The 15,315-nt window shown below is 43.6% G+C and overlaps 1 protein-coding gene across 1 annotated transcript in view; it reads right to left on the reverse strand.

Moving 5' to 3' along the window:
- Nucleotides 1-61: 61 nt before the first annotated feature.
- The window catches only part of CDK6 (cyclin-dependent kinase 6), a 129,991-nt gene continuing 114,737 nt past the window's right edge, over nt 62-15,315 (reverse strand). Inside the window, exons 7-8 of the mRNA XM_014940284.1 lie at nt 13,468-13,603; nt 62-11,648 (exon numbers count right to left, since the gene is read on the reverse strand). Of these exons, the coding sequence (XP_014795770.1) occupies nt 11,502-11,648; nt 13,468-13,603 (283 nt within the window). The 3' untranslated portion in view covers nt 62-11,501. The remainder of the gene's footprint in view (nt 11,649-13,467; nt 13,604-15,315) is intronic.

Consider the following 15,315-nt stretch of genomic DNA (forward strand, 5'->3'; position numbering starts at 1 on the left):
AATACGAAACTAATTTTTTGCCTTTTTACTTTCCAATAATTTGGGAACGACTAAAACGAACTTGACACCGTGAAAATTTTTATTACATTGATTTTCATACTGAACCCTCAGCACCCAACAATAAATACAGAACTTTGCTTTTCTTGCACTGCCAGCAGCAAAACGTTCAGTTCCAAAGGACTGTAGTTCTGATACAATACAATATGGATCACCTCCCGTGCGCCTGGGTTTGAGGTGGCTGTATTGGCCCCCGGTTGTTTTTGCAGTCAGCCACCCTTACGCACCTGCAAAAGCCCACGGGCACGTGACACGGCATGTGGTGGGCTCGCTGCCCCGTCCCAGGGGCTGTCACAGCCAGAGCCCCGTGGGGGGCAGGCGGGACCGGGAGCTTGCCAGGGGGGCTGTGGAGCTCCCAGAGGGTCTGCGTTATCTCCCAGCCGCTTGTTCTCTGCAGCAGAAAGGGGTTTCTTTGCAAGGCGTGTGTGGCAGCCGGGTCAGGAGAGGAGAGAGGCTGCCAACAGCAAGGCTGCCGTGCCTTTACCTGCCACAGCTGGCACGTTGTTGTCACACTGACTGCCCCTTGATGTCACACTGACAACTGAAAGGTAAACCAGTATCTTTGAGCAACAACTGAAGAAATCCCTGTTAGGTTTTCCTGTGCCTCTGCAGGTGATGCTGCGTCTCACACAGGGGTGGCTTTACTGCTGAAGGCACAGAAGGTAAGGAACACTGAGCAGTAACTATGAAGCACACAGAATAAAAACAAATGACGCACCTTTATAAAGAAACAGTAACACACGCACCTTTTCATCTTAGTACCCTGATTAGAAGAACATGGTGAATTTCAAGTATGAGGTGATACAGTGAATGGCGCCCTGTGCGCAGGCGGGGGTGGCACCGGGCAGTGGGACAGACCCCGCAGCCCCGTGGGGTGCCAGACCCCCGCCGCGGGCACGCACCCGCACCGAGCCGGAGCAGCCAACAGGACTGGGCTGATTGCCACCAGCTGAGTGTATGCCCTAAGCTGAATGGAAAAAAATACACTTGAAACTGCTTTGCCTGTTTTCCTGGAATTATCGAATCCCAGACACCTCCAGAGCAAATGATATTTTGTTACAAAAGAGGGGTGGAAGGGAAAAAGAAAGCCAAACAGCATTAGAGGCTGTTTTAACTTTCTGAATGTTTTTCATGTTATTTTTTGTAAAATCATACTGAGAAATACAGGTTCCCAGACAGATTTTGATTCGCTAATGGATATTGGTCGGACATCATATGGATTAATGACGTTACTCTGGATGTGTCTCAGAAGCTGTCCTCACTGTTCATAGTATTCTATAGACCTGAAAGCCCAAGTTTTAATAATGCCTTTTGAGAAGGTGACTCATGGTGCAGACTCTGAAGCCAGTATCCCGTGAGAGCTGGGAAGAAGCTGCCCCCAGCCCTGTCTCCCGCCGGGCTCCGCGGGTGCGAGCCTGCGGCAGGAGCAGCGGGATCCCATACATTTCTCCACCAGCAGCTGCTTTTCTCCACCTTTCCCAACGCCACCAAGAAGTGCACTTCTGAACTTTTGTATAAAAAAAAGTAATGAATAGAAATTTCGAGAGAAACAATGTTACTAGGGTTAAGATTTTTACCAGACATTACCATTTATATAGTATTCTTGCTGATTTCCTAAGCTTAACTATATATAGACCTGAGCTGCCCGACACTGAAATTTGTAGACTCACAAGGTCAAATTCTTGGTTCAATTTAACTGTAGTCAGTGGAGTTAAAACGGGAGTAAATGATGCTGAATGATTTCAAATACTTTGAAACCCCGATCCTATTTAATGCAATTGTCCATGCACCAAAAAATACCTAAATTTGCTGCCTTTATGCTTCTGTTTAGCCAACAGTCTCAGTTAAAGCCCAGGTGGGCAACTTTATCACTGCAAACAACCTTCTGCAGTCACAAGAGGCTGCACAAGGCAAAGTGCAGAGGAACCTGCTGGGCCGGCTACAAGCACAGCAGGGCTGGAGGCAGCCTGGGTAAGGTATTCTAGTTTTAATTCTTCAGACAACATTCCCCCGCCACGTGTAAAATCAGCTCTACAATAGCATTTCAAAGTAATCTACTTATTTCTTTACATATTAAAACAAATAAAAATACCCTAAAGCATAAAAAATCCTACATCTGAGCACACCTACTACTCTAGTTGCACAACTCAAGGTACAGTACCAAGCTTATTTATAATTGGTTTGTGCTGATCTTCCTTTCTGCCTCTCTCTGGAACTACCTTCACTTCAACAACCCAAACATATCCTACATGCAAACAAACAATAAAGCAGCGACTCAACATGTTTTCTGGCAACTACCATTTCACAGGCCTAGTGTGTTTTCATAAGAAATAATATACTGATTTATAATAGCAATAATTTAGGTGCATGTCAGATAACCTACAGATAAATGCGCCCACATCTTCAATAAACACTGACCCCGATTGCCGGTGTCCTGGTGCTGGCATTAACCCCGTGTCCTCGCCGTGTCCTCACCGCTGCGGGCAGTGGCACAGGAAAGCCTTTCTCTGCAGAGACCTCTGGGGGGGCCCTACGGAGGGCAGCCCCTCTCGGCGTGGTGGGGCTGCCGGGGGGACACAGCCCTCACCCCTCTGCAGACCCCAGGGCATCAGGACAGCGAGGACACACAAACACGCTCTGCCACACAAAGACAGACACGCAGGTGAAAGCACCCGGTGATGCTTTCGGGGTTATAACATAAACATAATTTCCCACCTCCTAAGACATCATTTTGAGAGTATAATTTCTCTTTAACTAGAGCATTCAAAGACATTATACTTTTAAGGCTGTTCAAAGTAATGCAGGTAAATACTACATTAAAAATAAAACCCATACAAGATTCAATGGCAGATAGAGACCGCTTAAAAGAATTGGAATAAAACGGACCATAAATACATTAATCCGAAAGCTTGAAAAGAATTTACAAAGAAATTAAAGACTGAAAGGGAAGAATAAATGGGTTCCTCTGGGCTTGGTTTCAGTGCCAAAATCATAGACCTTTCTGTATAACACAGATTCTATGAGAAAAATAAACGTCATCTTTATATTCCCTCTATCTTGAGTATTTTAAACTTTCTCGCTTCAGCAGAAGTGGCCACCTTGCCTGTGAAAGGTGCCTGGCTGAGTCCTCCACACTCTTTCAGGCCGTCTCTGTTGGAACTGGCCCTTGTTCCTCACCAAAAAGCACCACCAGACAGTGACCAGCTTCTGCCCACACTGCAGTGACCCACCGCTTGTGGGATGGGGTTTCAATCTCCAGGAATAGAGATTCTGGGCACTGTGGCGAATGGCAGGGAGGTTATTTATCAGCACTGAACGCAAGGAGGGTGTCATGGATATTGACTGCTAATTTGTTGGAATCTAAACAGAGACAACCGATTCATTTACTATTGGCCACCAGAGAGTGATGGCCATTTCCAGCAGTGCTGGCCGGCTCTGCTGGCAAACCCGGGTAACGCCTTTCCATCCGGCTTGTTATGCGCTGTGGGAAGGAGAATGGTGGTGGTGGAGGTGAAATAAAACTCATCAAACCAAAGCAACACTGGAAAAACACTGGGTTGCCAGACATCCCGGGAGAAGAAGGGAAGGGTGGATGAGTCTTTGCAGTCCCTCCTGACACCGCAGTGCCTACTGCCTCACTCCTGAGGGAAGATTAAATTACCCACTCCGGGCCAGCGTTCACCCAGCTGCCCTCACACATGGGCTGGACACAGCAAAATGCTACACAGGCCTTACATTCTGTATTTTTGGAGGTGGCATAGTAACAGTGAATGGTAGGTCTCAGGTTGGCGCCGCAGCTCAGACAGCGCCGTTCCCGCTGTACAACCTACCAAAAAGCGTTCTTCCCGTGGAGGCTGGTTCTGCAGCATTACACGGGGTGTCAGACAGACTCTAAGACTTGCTCCCATAAGATGGTGAACCACCTGGACTCGTCCAACAAAACTTGCGTGTGGATAATCTTACCAAAATCCAAGTGCTCAAGCCCGCCCCGCGCTGGGTTGGCGAAGGGCTCAGCTCCCAGCGCACACCGTCGCACGTTGGTGGGCACTGCTGGTGACCCTGCTGCCTCAGAGCTGTGCACGCCCCAGGTCCCAGCCGCACTACAGGCAGTGCCCGAGTACCCAGGTTAATCTGCTCTCAGCCTCTCATAAGACTTTTTCTTCTTTTATATCTGCACAGAAAAAAAGTCTCACTTCTGCAACATCTGATTTAAAAAATAGAGCTGTTGCTATGCTGAAAAACTGCACTAGAACTCATGGCTTGAGTTGGTGTAATAAGTATCTGGAACTAACATCCCGTGCAAGAGTCTTGCTTTATCATCTCAGGCTTATGAAAGTAAACGACAGGAGAAAACTAAGCATGTGGAAAAACAAGTCTTCCTCCTACACTCGTACGTCACTTTTCCACTAGTCAAATGCACTTGCCAAAATTGTCCTGAACTCTCCCAATCTCTGCCCATTTTTCCTATCTTTGCAGCACTTCACAATTTTCCTCCCTCATCTGGCTTACTCCAAACTGATCCTAACACTCAAGAACTGCTTTTTTCTTTTTTAAAGAAGGCTAAGCATTTGCATAACATGAGAGAGGTATGAAATGTGGAATAAGAGGAAAGGCTGCATAAAGTAGAATGTTAATTACAAACTCTTTAGGGGTGATTGCACAAAGGAAGCTGGCAGTCTGTAAAAATTCATTTTCCATCACACAGTGCTCTGGCTGGGTTTAACATCAGCATGTCAATGGGAGCAAATGTCCATGTAAACACTAGAAAAGGTGTTTTTTTCTGGCACATGGATGGGTTTAAGGTGCAGACAGCTAAATAGTGTGGATTAGCTCGCTCAGATACGGAGAGCAAGCTTGAGAGCTTTACAGCATATCCATTGCTGAAGTAAATCACAAGTTAAACATTACCTGCTTTCCCTCCTTTCAGTCCAATCGTACAGGTTGCTTTAGTGCAAAAGACCATTAAAATGGTAGTTAGAACAAGTTCATACTTGGATTCTTTTCTCCCATAGAAACCTATCAACTTTGTGAGATCAGTGAGGAAGTATCGGTTTCAATGCATATTTAATACACATTGTTTGTATTTACATTTTTCATATTATAAATACACTCCTTATCCCAACAACATTTTCCCAATAGTTCCTTAAAATCTCCTTTTTAATCTTTACTAAGTGTCAGTTGTTTGCTTTTTTAAAAAGAAGGCAATATCTTTTGTCTGACCTTTTTTTTTGGAAACAAAAGACTCTACCACAATCACCCAGTATCAAAGTATCCACAGCAGAATCTCTTCCAACTATCTCCAGCCACGTAAAAGTCTCCCTGGCACTGGGCTGGATGAAGCCCACCAGTATATTCTAACACAGCTAAAACATTTAATCTGAAGGAAACAATGCCCAGGTTTTGGTTTGTCTTTGCTGGGCTGCGCAGTCTTTCAGTGACAGCTGGAAATTGGGATATTGCAGAAGCTCTCAAAGGACTTCAGTTAAGTCAAAGCAAGTTTTCCACCAACTTGACTCACAGCGGCCTTGGGCTTTTCTGCCCAGAGAGCAGGAGGCTCCACAGAGCAAGGTGCTGGCTGATTCCAGCTGCTGCTGAACGCAGAAAGAACCAATGGTTCCTACTGGCCTTGCAGAATCCATATTGGGAACAAGTTCCTATTCGACTCAGAACTGCTGGGGTGCCTAACACTGTCTGAATTAAAAACATGTATGTAATTTTTCAGGAATATTTTTTAATGGAAAAATATATCAGTTTCAAAATTATGACTGTTACAGCTAAAAGAATGATTTTTATCTGGTTTCTGCAAGAACCTAATGAGCCATTTTTCATATTATCTGTGCACACTACTCCTAAGTGTTTTCATGGTTCTTATATTGTGCATATATTGCATATCAGTATGTGACACTTGCTGAGCTTCAGACTAAAGAGAAGAAATAACACTTGGCAAAAGTATCCCTGTCAGTTCACATGTCTGCATCTTTCTTAATGGCCTAGTTAATTTAAATTGATGATAAAGGTTCTTACTGTTTTACATAAATTACTGGGATTTGATGGTTACAGAGTCTCATCCAGAAACTAGAATTATATTATAACCATTATCTAATAATTTGCAAAACAAAGAGATATAATAAAATAAATAGCTCACAAATAAAACTCCTATTTGAGTTGTACAGCCTGTTAGACTGTTGAAATCGTAGTTGTATTTTTGCACACCTGAACTGTACTTGTGTACATGTGAAAGTGAAACTCAGAAGGTTAAACATATAAAATTTCATTTACTTTTCTAGAGATTGTTTCTGATTTTTTTCTTCATGGAAAGTAATCTGTATAGTCCAATACCTAGTAACCAAAAGGAAGTAAAAGTGATAGCTTATTAGCGGTCAGTTACTAAAGATTTCAGCATATAATATTATTCTCTGTGAAAGTAAAAATCTATTTCTTAATTGCAGTTTGGAAAAATGTTTTTTCTAACACACTAATCTCAAGAAAGCAATTTACACGTTAAGAGTGAAATCCCGTTAACATCAAAAAAGATCCTGATGTTAAGAAGCAGTTTTGTAGCAATAAATACGTTAGGTTCCTAAGGGGGTGATCAACTCAAGCTTCAAGCACAACACAACAAAATCTCTCTAACAGCCTACTGTCTTCTAATTCACATTGTATATAAAAATCCGTCTATTCCTGAAACTAATGCATAGGAAAAATACTAGCAAAGTGGTTCTATAAAACAGAGTTCTTGGAAGAAACTTCCTTATTATTCAGCTGTGTTTTATACACAGAACGTAATTAATTTATGTGGCCTTTTAAACCAAACTGTGTGGTTTATGATTCATATACATATTTGACAACTGATGTGTTTTCAGTTGTGAGTCAGATAAGTGCTCCAAGTTTGTTGGCTAAAAGACCAAATCAGCACCTTTTCTCTCTGTTTTCCATATTAAAGTTGGCCTGACAGCTAACAGCAGAGACAATTACATCTCTAATAAAACATGCTTCCCAAAGACAGTGAGTGAACCTGTGAAAAGTAGCACAGCACAGTATTGTCTTCTTAGTCACCAAAACAACCATTGTGTGTAAAAGCCAGGTGAGAGTTAGGCTGCTGCATACCAGCCCCCAAGCAGAAGATGCTCAAAGGCTACCACTTACTCCTTCCTTTCACCCTAAAAGGCTCTGCATAAAGTAAAGGCTCTGTACACATAGCACCAAATTTCAGTACTTTGCAAACACTATGTCCTCATTTTTTGGTGTGTTTTAGGATAGAAACAACAGAGAAAGGTACTCTAACATTTACCATGTGGATTAATAGGCTGAAAGGACCCTGGAGTGTGGGCACAGCCTACATAGAAACATGCACAAACCCTATCTCCAGAGTTTTACTCAGCACACAGAAGGCAACAGAGGTCTATGCAAAACTAAGGGTGAGCGAGGAGGTGCACAAAGAGGTTCTTTTTTAATCATTGGTTATGGGCTGCTGGACTAAAAGAAGCAACACAGGGTAATAGGGATGCAGGGGAAACTGACACTGTAGCTATGGAAAATTTGGAAGAATCTTGTTGGAAATAGCACCTGTGAGCATCACTGAAACCTGTTTCCAAGAGGGAGCTGAAGGAGAAGAACTGGAGAGTTGGGGCGAGCGTGGAGACAGGGTGACGGGAGAAGAGGGCTGCTGCAGAGGCATTGTTGTGGGTCAGCACGTAGCACTTCACTAGCTGGCCTTGGTGAGTTCTTTCCTTGGCTATTTTGGGTCTGGTTTTCCTGCAGAATTATGAAGGGTGATAAAAAACAGGCTGGTGGGAGACAGCAATTGCTCCTTCCATTCCATAGAACAGCCTGTTCTCTGCTGAGAAGAGCACAGTGTCTAGTGGGTGCTCCAGGAGCTAAACATCTATACTTATTTTGAATATAGTTTCTGTTTTTCAGTGGTTTTTAGCTGCTGTTGAACTGCTCCTATAGAACACACACAGGCATAGGGATTCCTAAGAATTGCACTCTGAAGTCCTATTTAAAGGGTGTATGAAGAGTTTCACCACACATACGTGTGTCAAGGAGCACTTTCTTTGTCACATATACAATTCCTACAGCCTACACATATGGCAGTAATGAGTGAAGGTCTGCAATTACTAGAGCTATGGCAGTAAAATTAAAAGAGCAAAGGCATGGGCTTGAGCACAGTCCCACCGTTATCTGTACTGTCTAATTACAAGCATCATTCCTGGCATGAGTTTAGGCAGTGCCAACGCTTTCCCTGCCAGAGAACAGGCTTCCTCAGTTTGCCAGGGTAAGGGATGTCTCACAGCTGGGCAGGGAAGACTGGAGTAAGAGTAGGCCTATGGCACCTAAAATGGAATTTCTTCCTAAAGAGATTTTGAGAAGCAAGTAATTTGAAAAGTCATTGGTCCTTTGAACCTAGGCCCTTGCTACTACAAGGACACCACTAGATTAATCTTTTCCCCAAGACAGAACTTAGATTTTTTTTTTTTTGTTCCTGCCATTCCCAGTGGAAGGCTGTTCCAGAAGATGACCGTTAATGCAGCCCTTCTCAAGCTGTTCTCCTGAATACCCCCATTTCTGCCCTGATCCTATATTAGACAAGGTCCAGCACCATGTGGCAGAAGCTCTCACTCCACAAGCCAGCCCCTGCTTTTCTCTGCGGCTCATCTGAGCTCTTCTGCTACTGCAGGTTGGGAAATCCTGCTACAGTATTTAGCTTACTAGTTAGGTGTGATTTCCATATTCTCATCAGCTTTTGGGCCAACACTAACCTGTGGCTTTAAGTGTTCTCTTCTCTCTTTTGCGTTCTACCCTAATAACGAGCCATAATTCAGCAATCGAATTCTCTTCTAGCCTTCACTCCTTCACTTCGCTAAGCTTAGTACAACAAGCTCTTCTAACACGGAACAGATGCATATCTCTGTTGGAGAGTTTTGAGCCTAATTTGAAAATACCCTCTCCTCTCCTATGTTTCCACCCAGTGTTGGTTGTTGAAGAGCCCTGGGAGAGCTCCCGGACAGCCGCTGGAAAGCCACGCCAGCCGAACGCCCCGATAAAGCCTGTACAGTACTGTGGCACTGGGCAAAATGTTTTTTAAAAAAAAACTGTAAAAAACTTTTCTATTTGTTGCTGTCATGAGATTGTCCTGAATTTTGGGTCTGTTTGTTGTAGTGTTTAAAAATGGCTAGCAAAAATTGCACTCGGGCCCTTCTTTTTCTCTGAATGTTCAAACCTCCTCACGCTCAGGTCCATGGAGCAGGGAGGAGCAAGGCTGGGATGGCACCGGGGCACTGAGTGTGCAGCTCCTGTGGATGCAGGAGCAGATTTGGCCGAGGCAAGGCCAGGAGAAGAGGGTTAAGCTGCCGTGACCATTCCCTGGCCCTCAGCCCCCGGCTGGTAGAGCCTCCCCAGCTCCCGTGCTGCGGGTGTGCAGTGTGGCTGTGCGGGGACACCCCCGGCAGCGTGCTGCTCAGGGGTCAGGCTCTGCACAGCATCGCCCTGCGCAGCCCCCTTTGACAGCCTGGCTGGCTTACAACAGACCGAATTGAACCATAGGCGGCACAGTTAAGTGTCTAACAGTAACAAAAGCTTTACCCAAGAGCCAGGTAGACCCACCGGCTGTCCCAGCTACGGGCCGTGTCCCAGCCAGCGCGGGTGTGCGACAGGCGGGTAACGGTGATGCTCACCACAGCCACTCCGTGTCGGGGCCGGAGACCTGCCGGGGAGGCGGCTGTGGCTCCCAGGCCACAGCTGGAAAAATCATCTTGCTCACATCATGGCTAAGGACCTGCTTCTGCCAGGCATGCTGTGAGTGAGGTTACGATGCTGGCTCACCAGCTAGGCAGGGGGAAGAGAGGTGAAGAAGAGAGCAGCCTGAGGATCTGTGGCAGGAGTGAGCAAAGCCAGCTGCTTCCCTCAACATCACTCACACCACAATAGTGTCCATTTAGGGGTTTACCGTAAGGGCTAACTCGTTGGACCAATATTTTCCCCCAAGTTATATCCAGGTAAATGCACTAAAGTCATGCTAGGGAACAGCTTTTATGGATTTAAAATATTTCTTTTTTCCCGGTACAGTATTAAAAAAATAAAAGCTTCTTTTAAAAACACTGAAAATATATTTTAGTTAAGGTAAAAATACTAAATATAAAATTTTAATGTAATATTTAAAATAACTGTGCTATAAAAGGCATTGTGAATTGCTTAGTTATTTTGACATTCAATAATGGCACATTAATCCTAGTGGAGAAGCACGTGCCAAGATACCCACATGGTGGTTTAGGAGAGAAGCTCATGCATTTCTGCATAGAAAACAAGTCTGCTCAATAAATGACATCTGAGGGGTTCTGTGACAGTGATGTTCATGCTCTGGTGATGCACAGGGGTGTTGCAGGTAAGGCAGCACAGTATGCAGCGTACAATTCAGCACAAATACCTATCTGTGCTTATTACAGGTACAGGAGTCTCTGCTTCTGAACTGGAAATAGTTTTTCTGTTTTCCTTTTTGGCTGCTAATAAAAACAGGTTGAAGGCAAAAGTCTGTATTGATTTGCATTGGCTGTGCTCACGTCTTTGAGCTGCATATCAGAAAATCTGGAATGAGATAAAGAAAATGTGCATGCAGCTGTTTCCAGGGGGAAAGATGGGTTAGATGATGGGCTAGAATGTGCCTGGATTTCAACACAAACCAACCATTTGGAAATTGAAAGAGTCTTTAAGAACAGGACTCTACAAGTTTTTTAAAACACTTGTGTTTTGCAACACGCACACAAACTACTAGATAGTAATTTGTTTGTGTATGAAAAAACCCTAAAAGTTGAGAGATTTATTATGATCACCATCATCACTGTTATTTTTATAGAGCAATGAAATGATAAAATAATCCATCCAAGTTTTCAAGTGGGGAAGCACCCGCACATATGCTATGAATGAACAGTAGCTGGATATATTAATGCACATATCAGTTAACTGCAGGTCGCAGAGATCTGATATTTCAATGCCATTCTTTAAATATCACTGTAAGAGATCACATAATAATAATAAAAAAGTACCAAATCATGCTTCAGCAGCTAGAGAGATTGCGTCATGTTTTGGCAGTGACTCGGCCGTCCTAGTCCACACTGGCAGCATTCAATATTAAAAGGATAAAATGGCAGCAAAACCGGTCAGCAGCTTCTCTTCATCTGGCGTTTTCCCAGGTAGATAAACAAAACAAACCCAAAACAAACATAAAGCTGCAATGGGAGCAGGTCAGAGCCCTGGCCCTTCTGTTGCTCGGATGAAAGTAAACTAGATTCATTTCCTTGGAAAAGAACATCACAATCCCAAAATAAAAGATAAGTGCGTAAAACCTCCAAATAATGATCTTCGCTAGAACAGCTATGGGGCTCGTATGGGACAGTGGCCTTGTCAGCTACACGTTGTGTTCGTTTGTGGTTCATCTTCAGTCAGCATTACGATGCGTTCACCTCACTGGGGTTTTGGCTGGAGGACATGTGAGAGTCCAGGTTCTCCTTGCACTTCTCCAGATCATGGAAATATGGGTGAGAGAGCGCAACATAGGCAGATATTCTCTTGGCTGGATTGAATGCTAAGCATTTCTGAAAGTATGAAAAGAAGTTGTTTTTAACTAAAATGTACAGTTAACAGTGTTAACACTGCATATATAGATTAATTCATGTCTCCTTCAATTTATGACCAGTATGAGATACAAAAGGGTTTCAGTAGGTGTTGCATGATAGGGTAATCATCCATACTAAAACAAGCAGTGGCGTCATAGGATACGAACGTGGCATCCCCACAGCTAATAGAAAATCCCCAAAGCTAATAGAAAATAACAAGTCAGAGAATTTGAGTATTCATAATTTAGGAAATCCCAATTCAGGTTTTCGTGAATTCAGGAGCACAGGACGTCTGTCTCACAGACTGCCGGGAGCAACTACTCATGAACAGCTTTTGAAGCCCCTCAGTGCCCAATGCACCGGTCTTTTGTGGTTATACCAGCATGGGTCGGCAACATAAGGTATGTGTTCACTCCTTATGAATGAACATTCCTCAGCATTTCTATAGGTGTTGGGTCTTTCACTTCATAGCCTTCATATGCTAGCTTTGTGTTCAGTTCCTCCCTCTTCTTCCTAGTTGTACTTTGCTTGCCTTCTTTCCAGATGCTTACCCCAGCCGTTATCCAGCCAGCACTGAAATCTCTCCCATAGCCTTGTGTTTTATACCTTCTTCTTCTCCTCCTTCTTTCTCTTCCAAATAGTATTCTTCCTATTGTCATTGTCTAACCACTTCCAACTCCTACTTTCTTTTCTTGTATCAGAATTTCTACCTTTTAAGTTCTGAAATTAACTCAGTGACTTCCAGTACCACTCTCCCCTTTCACCCGTGGCTCCCAGTTCTCATCGTTTTGCCTAACAGGAACAGCTTCCCTTCCCACCTCACCTTCTCAGCATACATATTTGTCTTCTCCTTCCCTCCCATCGTGCCTCTCACTCACTGAGCTCTCTGCCATACCTTATTCCTTGTTGTTCCCAGAATCTAATTCTTGTCCCTCCTCTAGGTTCCATTGTCAAGCACAACAGATGCGTTTCCTGCTGTCATTTCGGGTGACCAGATGCAGCCCAGCTTACCACAGCTGGGAGCTGCAGTCGCAAGGACAATGGAGGACCATCTGCTCTTCTCTAGAAATAACTCTGGTCAGAGACAGCAGCTCCTGGAGGGATGTAGCAAGTCTTTCAAGAGCTCCACTAAGCCCCCTCTACTGAGCCCATGTGAAGCAAGACCTTTGAAAGGCTTCCAGAGAACAAATTCAGCTGGATTTCAACAAGCACAGCAAAAGGCAAACTGAGGTAAGCCATTCCCTACATTCCATTCCAAGACTGAATTTCAGGGCTGGGGCTTATAACATATCTACAAAAATGATGGAAGTAATTCAGTTGAATTCAGTGTTACCAGTTGTAAGAGGCAACAATTGGTGAATTCCCAACCTCAGGTTTTCAGCGTTCAGTAGAAGGCATGCAGATGTAATCTGCCCCTGTGGCCTATTTTCTGTTTTATTCTGAATCCGCTATTCCATGAAAAATGGTAGATCAGCATTTGTACTCACGTCAGGCTTGTGCTATGAGACCAGCTGACCCAGTGGCACAGCAGTGGTCAGCAATGAGGATCTAAGCATAAGCTCTAAGACAGGTCAAACAGGTACTTGCCTGGCAGTTTCCTAGTCTCTGCCTGTTCTCAGCTCTGACACCTCTTGAGCCAAAGGGGGTGTCTTTGTGCTGATGTTTCACGGGTTTAAATGGATTTATCCACCTACTTTAACAACTCCATTAAATGGAAACATAAATGTGTCTGGGCAGGTTGCATGCACAGTGGGAACTCACAGTCGCGGGGCTTGGAGAACAACAAATAGAAACTCACAAGAAGCAAGTCCTTGCCCAGTTCATCAATATCTGGTACAAATTTTTCAATAGGTTGCGCAGGTCTGGAAGTGAAAGCATTTCTTGGAAGGGCAACGTCATTAGGCCAGTCCTCTTCTTCTGGGAGTCCAATTACACTGTGAAAGGAAAAACATAATGTTAGGTCTAAAATTTATGCAGTCTCCCCTTTATATTGATTATAGTGAGTGGCAGTTTACTTTATGACTAAGTCTTTTAGTTGAAATGAGATTAATTGTCTAATAGTGCCCTGATCTCTGTGAATAGAGGCTGACGACTCTAGGTCCTTGGTGTGCTTGGCAGAAATCATTCTGTGGCCAGCACAGTTCTCTGGCCTAGGTCTCCATTTTCTGAATCCTTTTGTTGAAAAAGGGCCGAATGCTTTGGAAGAAAGTTGCTCAGCTCTTGACTGGATGGTGCAACATATGTCGCTCCAGGATGATTAAAAGCAGTAAGTTTCAAAGGGGAATTGCATGCAAGGATCTTTATTCACAAGAATAGGGACTGGGAGAAAAGTGTGGGTCAAGATGAGGGTAAAGCAATAAAAGGGATGTTTCATAATGCTTCAAAGCATTCTATGTGCAGTAATTGTTGCCCAAATTTAAACAATTTATTTGCTTCACAATACAGGTTTTAAAGTCTCAATTCAGCAGCGGCACAGGACTTTAGTGCCTTTATGTTTCTACTTGCAATTGTATTTTGGTTTTTCTTTACCCTTTAATAGAATATTTTAATTTATTTTTAGAATTTATTTCTTTATTCTTTAAATTATAGAAGAAATGTATACCTATCAAATAATCATGCTAAAGTTTAAAGCCCAAATAAGTGAAATAATAGGTAAACCTCCAATGTTGGACCACGTCTCATACATTTTGTGTCTTAGTCTGATGCTAATATTTGTGGGGTTGAAACACCAGCTTCTGATGAAAGTTCTGGAAAAAAACATTCATTGCTTGTCAGGTTTCAGGGAAAATAAATTTCTACAGCCTGTAAAACCGAGATTTTTACTGGAAATACTGGCAGAGTAGGAACATGAAAAAACTCCACTGAACGCTTGGGTCTGCAGGAAGCTCTCTGCCACCAGGGGGCAGCATTGACCTTCCTCTGGCGGAGCCTGGCCGTGCGGCTGGGTGAGGCCAAACTCTGCCAGAGAAACCAGGGGCTACCTCGAGAACTTGGTGGAGTTACTCCACAGCTACCTGCATCACAATTACATCTACATTACGTTACATCTGCCTGAAATTACAATTCCAGATTGTAATTTGGCCGACCTAAAATGCCACCAAAAGTCCTTAAAACAAGAACACGGATAGAAGGGCAAAGCAATTAAAATCTCAGGAGAATTCAGTTTTACTACATCTGAAGATACCACAGCTCTTGGGAAATGATAAGTCAAATCTGTATGAAAAATTGAATTTGACTTTTATCAGCACAGGTCCTGTGGGTGTTTGGGGCAACTTCCTCAGCCATGGTGGTGAAAGCCCTGTGATTAGCTGTTTGAGAGTCTGGACCCTTATTAAATATAATACAAACAGCACCATAGAAAGATGGGGGAGTTAAAAATTTTAAATAATAATGGTGTTTATGCTACCATTCACATGTGTTTCATTAGTTCCAGTGTTTTTTAATGTTTGCATGAGAGAGCATGAACAGAATAAGCAGAGGCACGGGCAAAGAGGAAGGAGGAGGCAGCTGGTCAGACAGGTAGGGTGGACCAGACCAGAGTGGAAAGGAAAGATATTTTTAGTTATACACTCACGCAGTACTCAAAACTCTTAATAACGAATGTCTGAGTAGATGCCCTCATTCTGGTCTGGTAGCACTACCATTT

The sequence above is a fragment of the Calidris pugnax genome, unplaced genomic scaffold (assembly GCF_001431845.1).
Source record: "Calidris pugnax isolate Ruff unplaced genomic scaffold, ASM143184v1 scaffold76, whole genome shotgun sequence".
In the NCBI taxonomy this organism is placed as follows: Eukaryota; Metazoa; Chordata; class Aves; order Charadriiformes; family Scolopacidae; genus Calidris; species Calidris pugnax.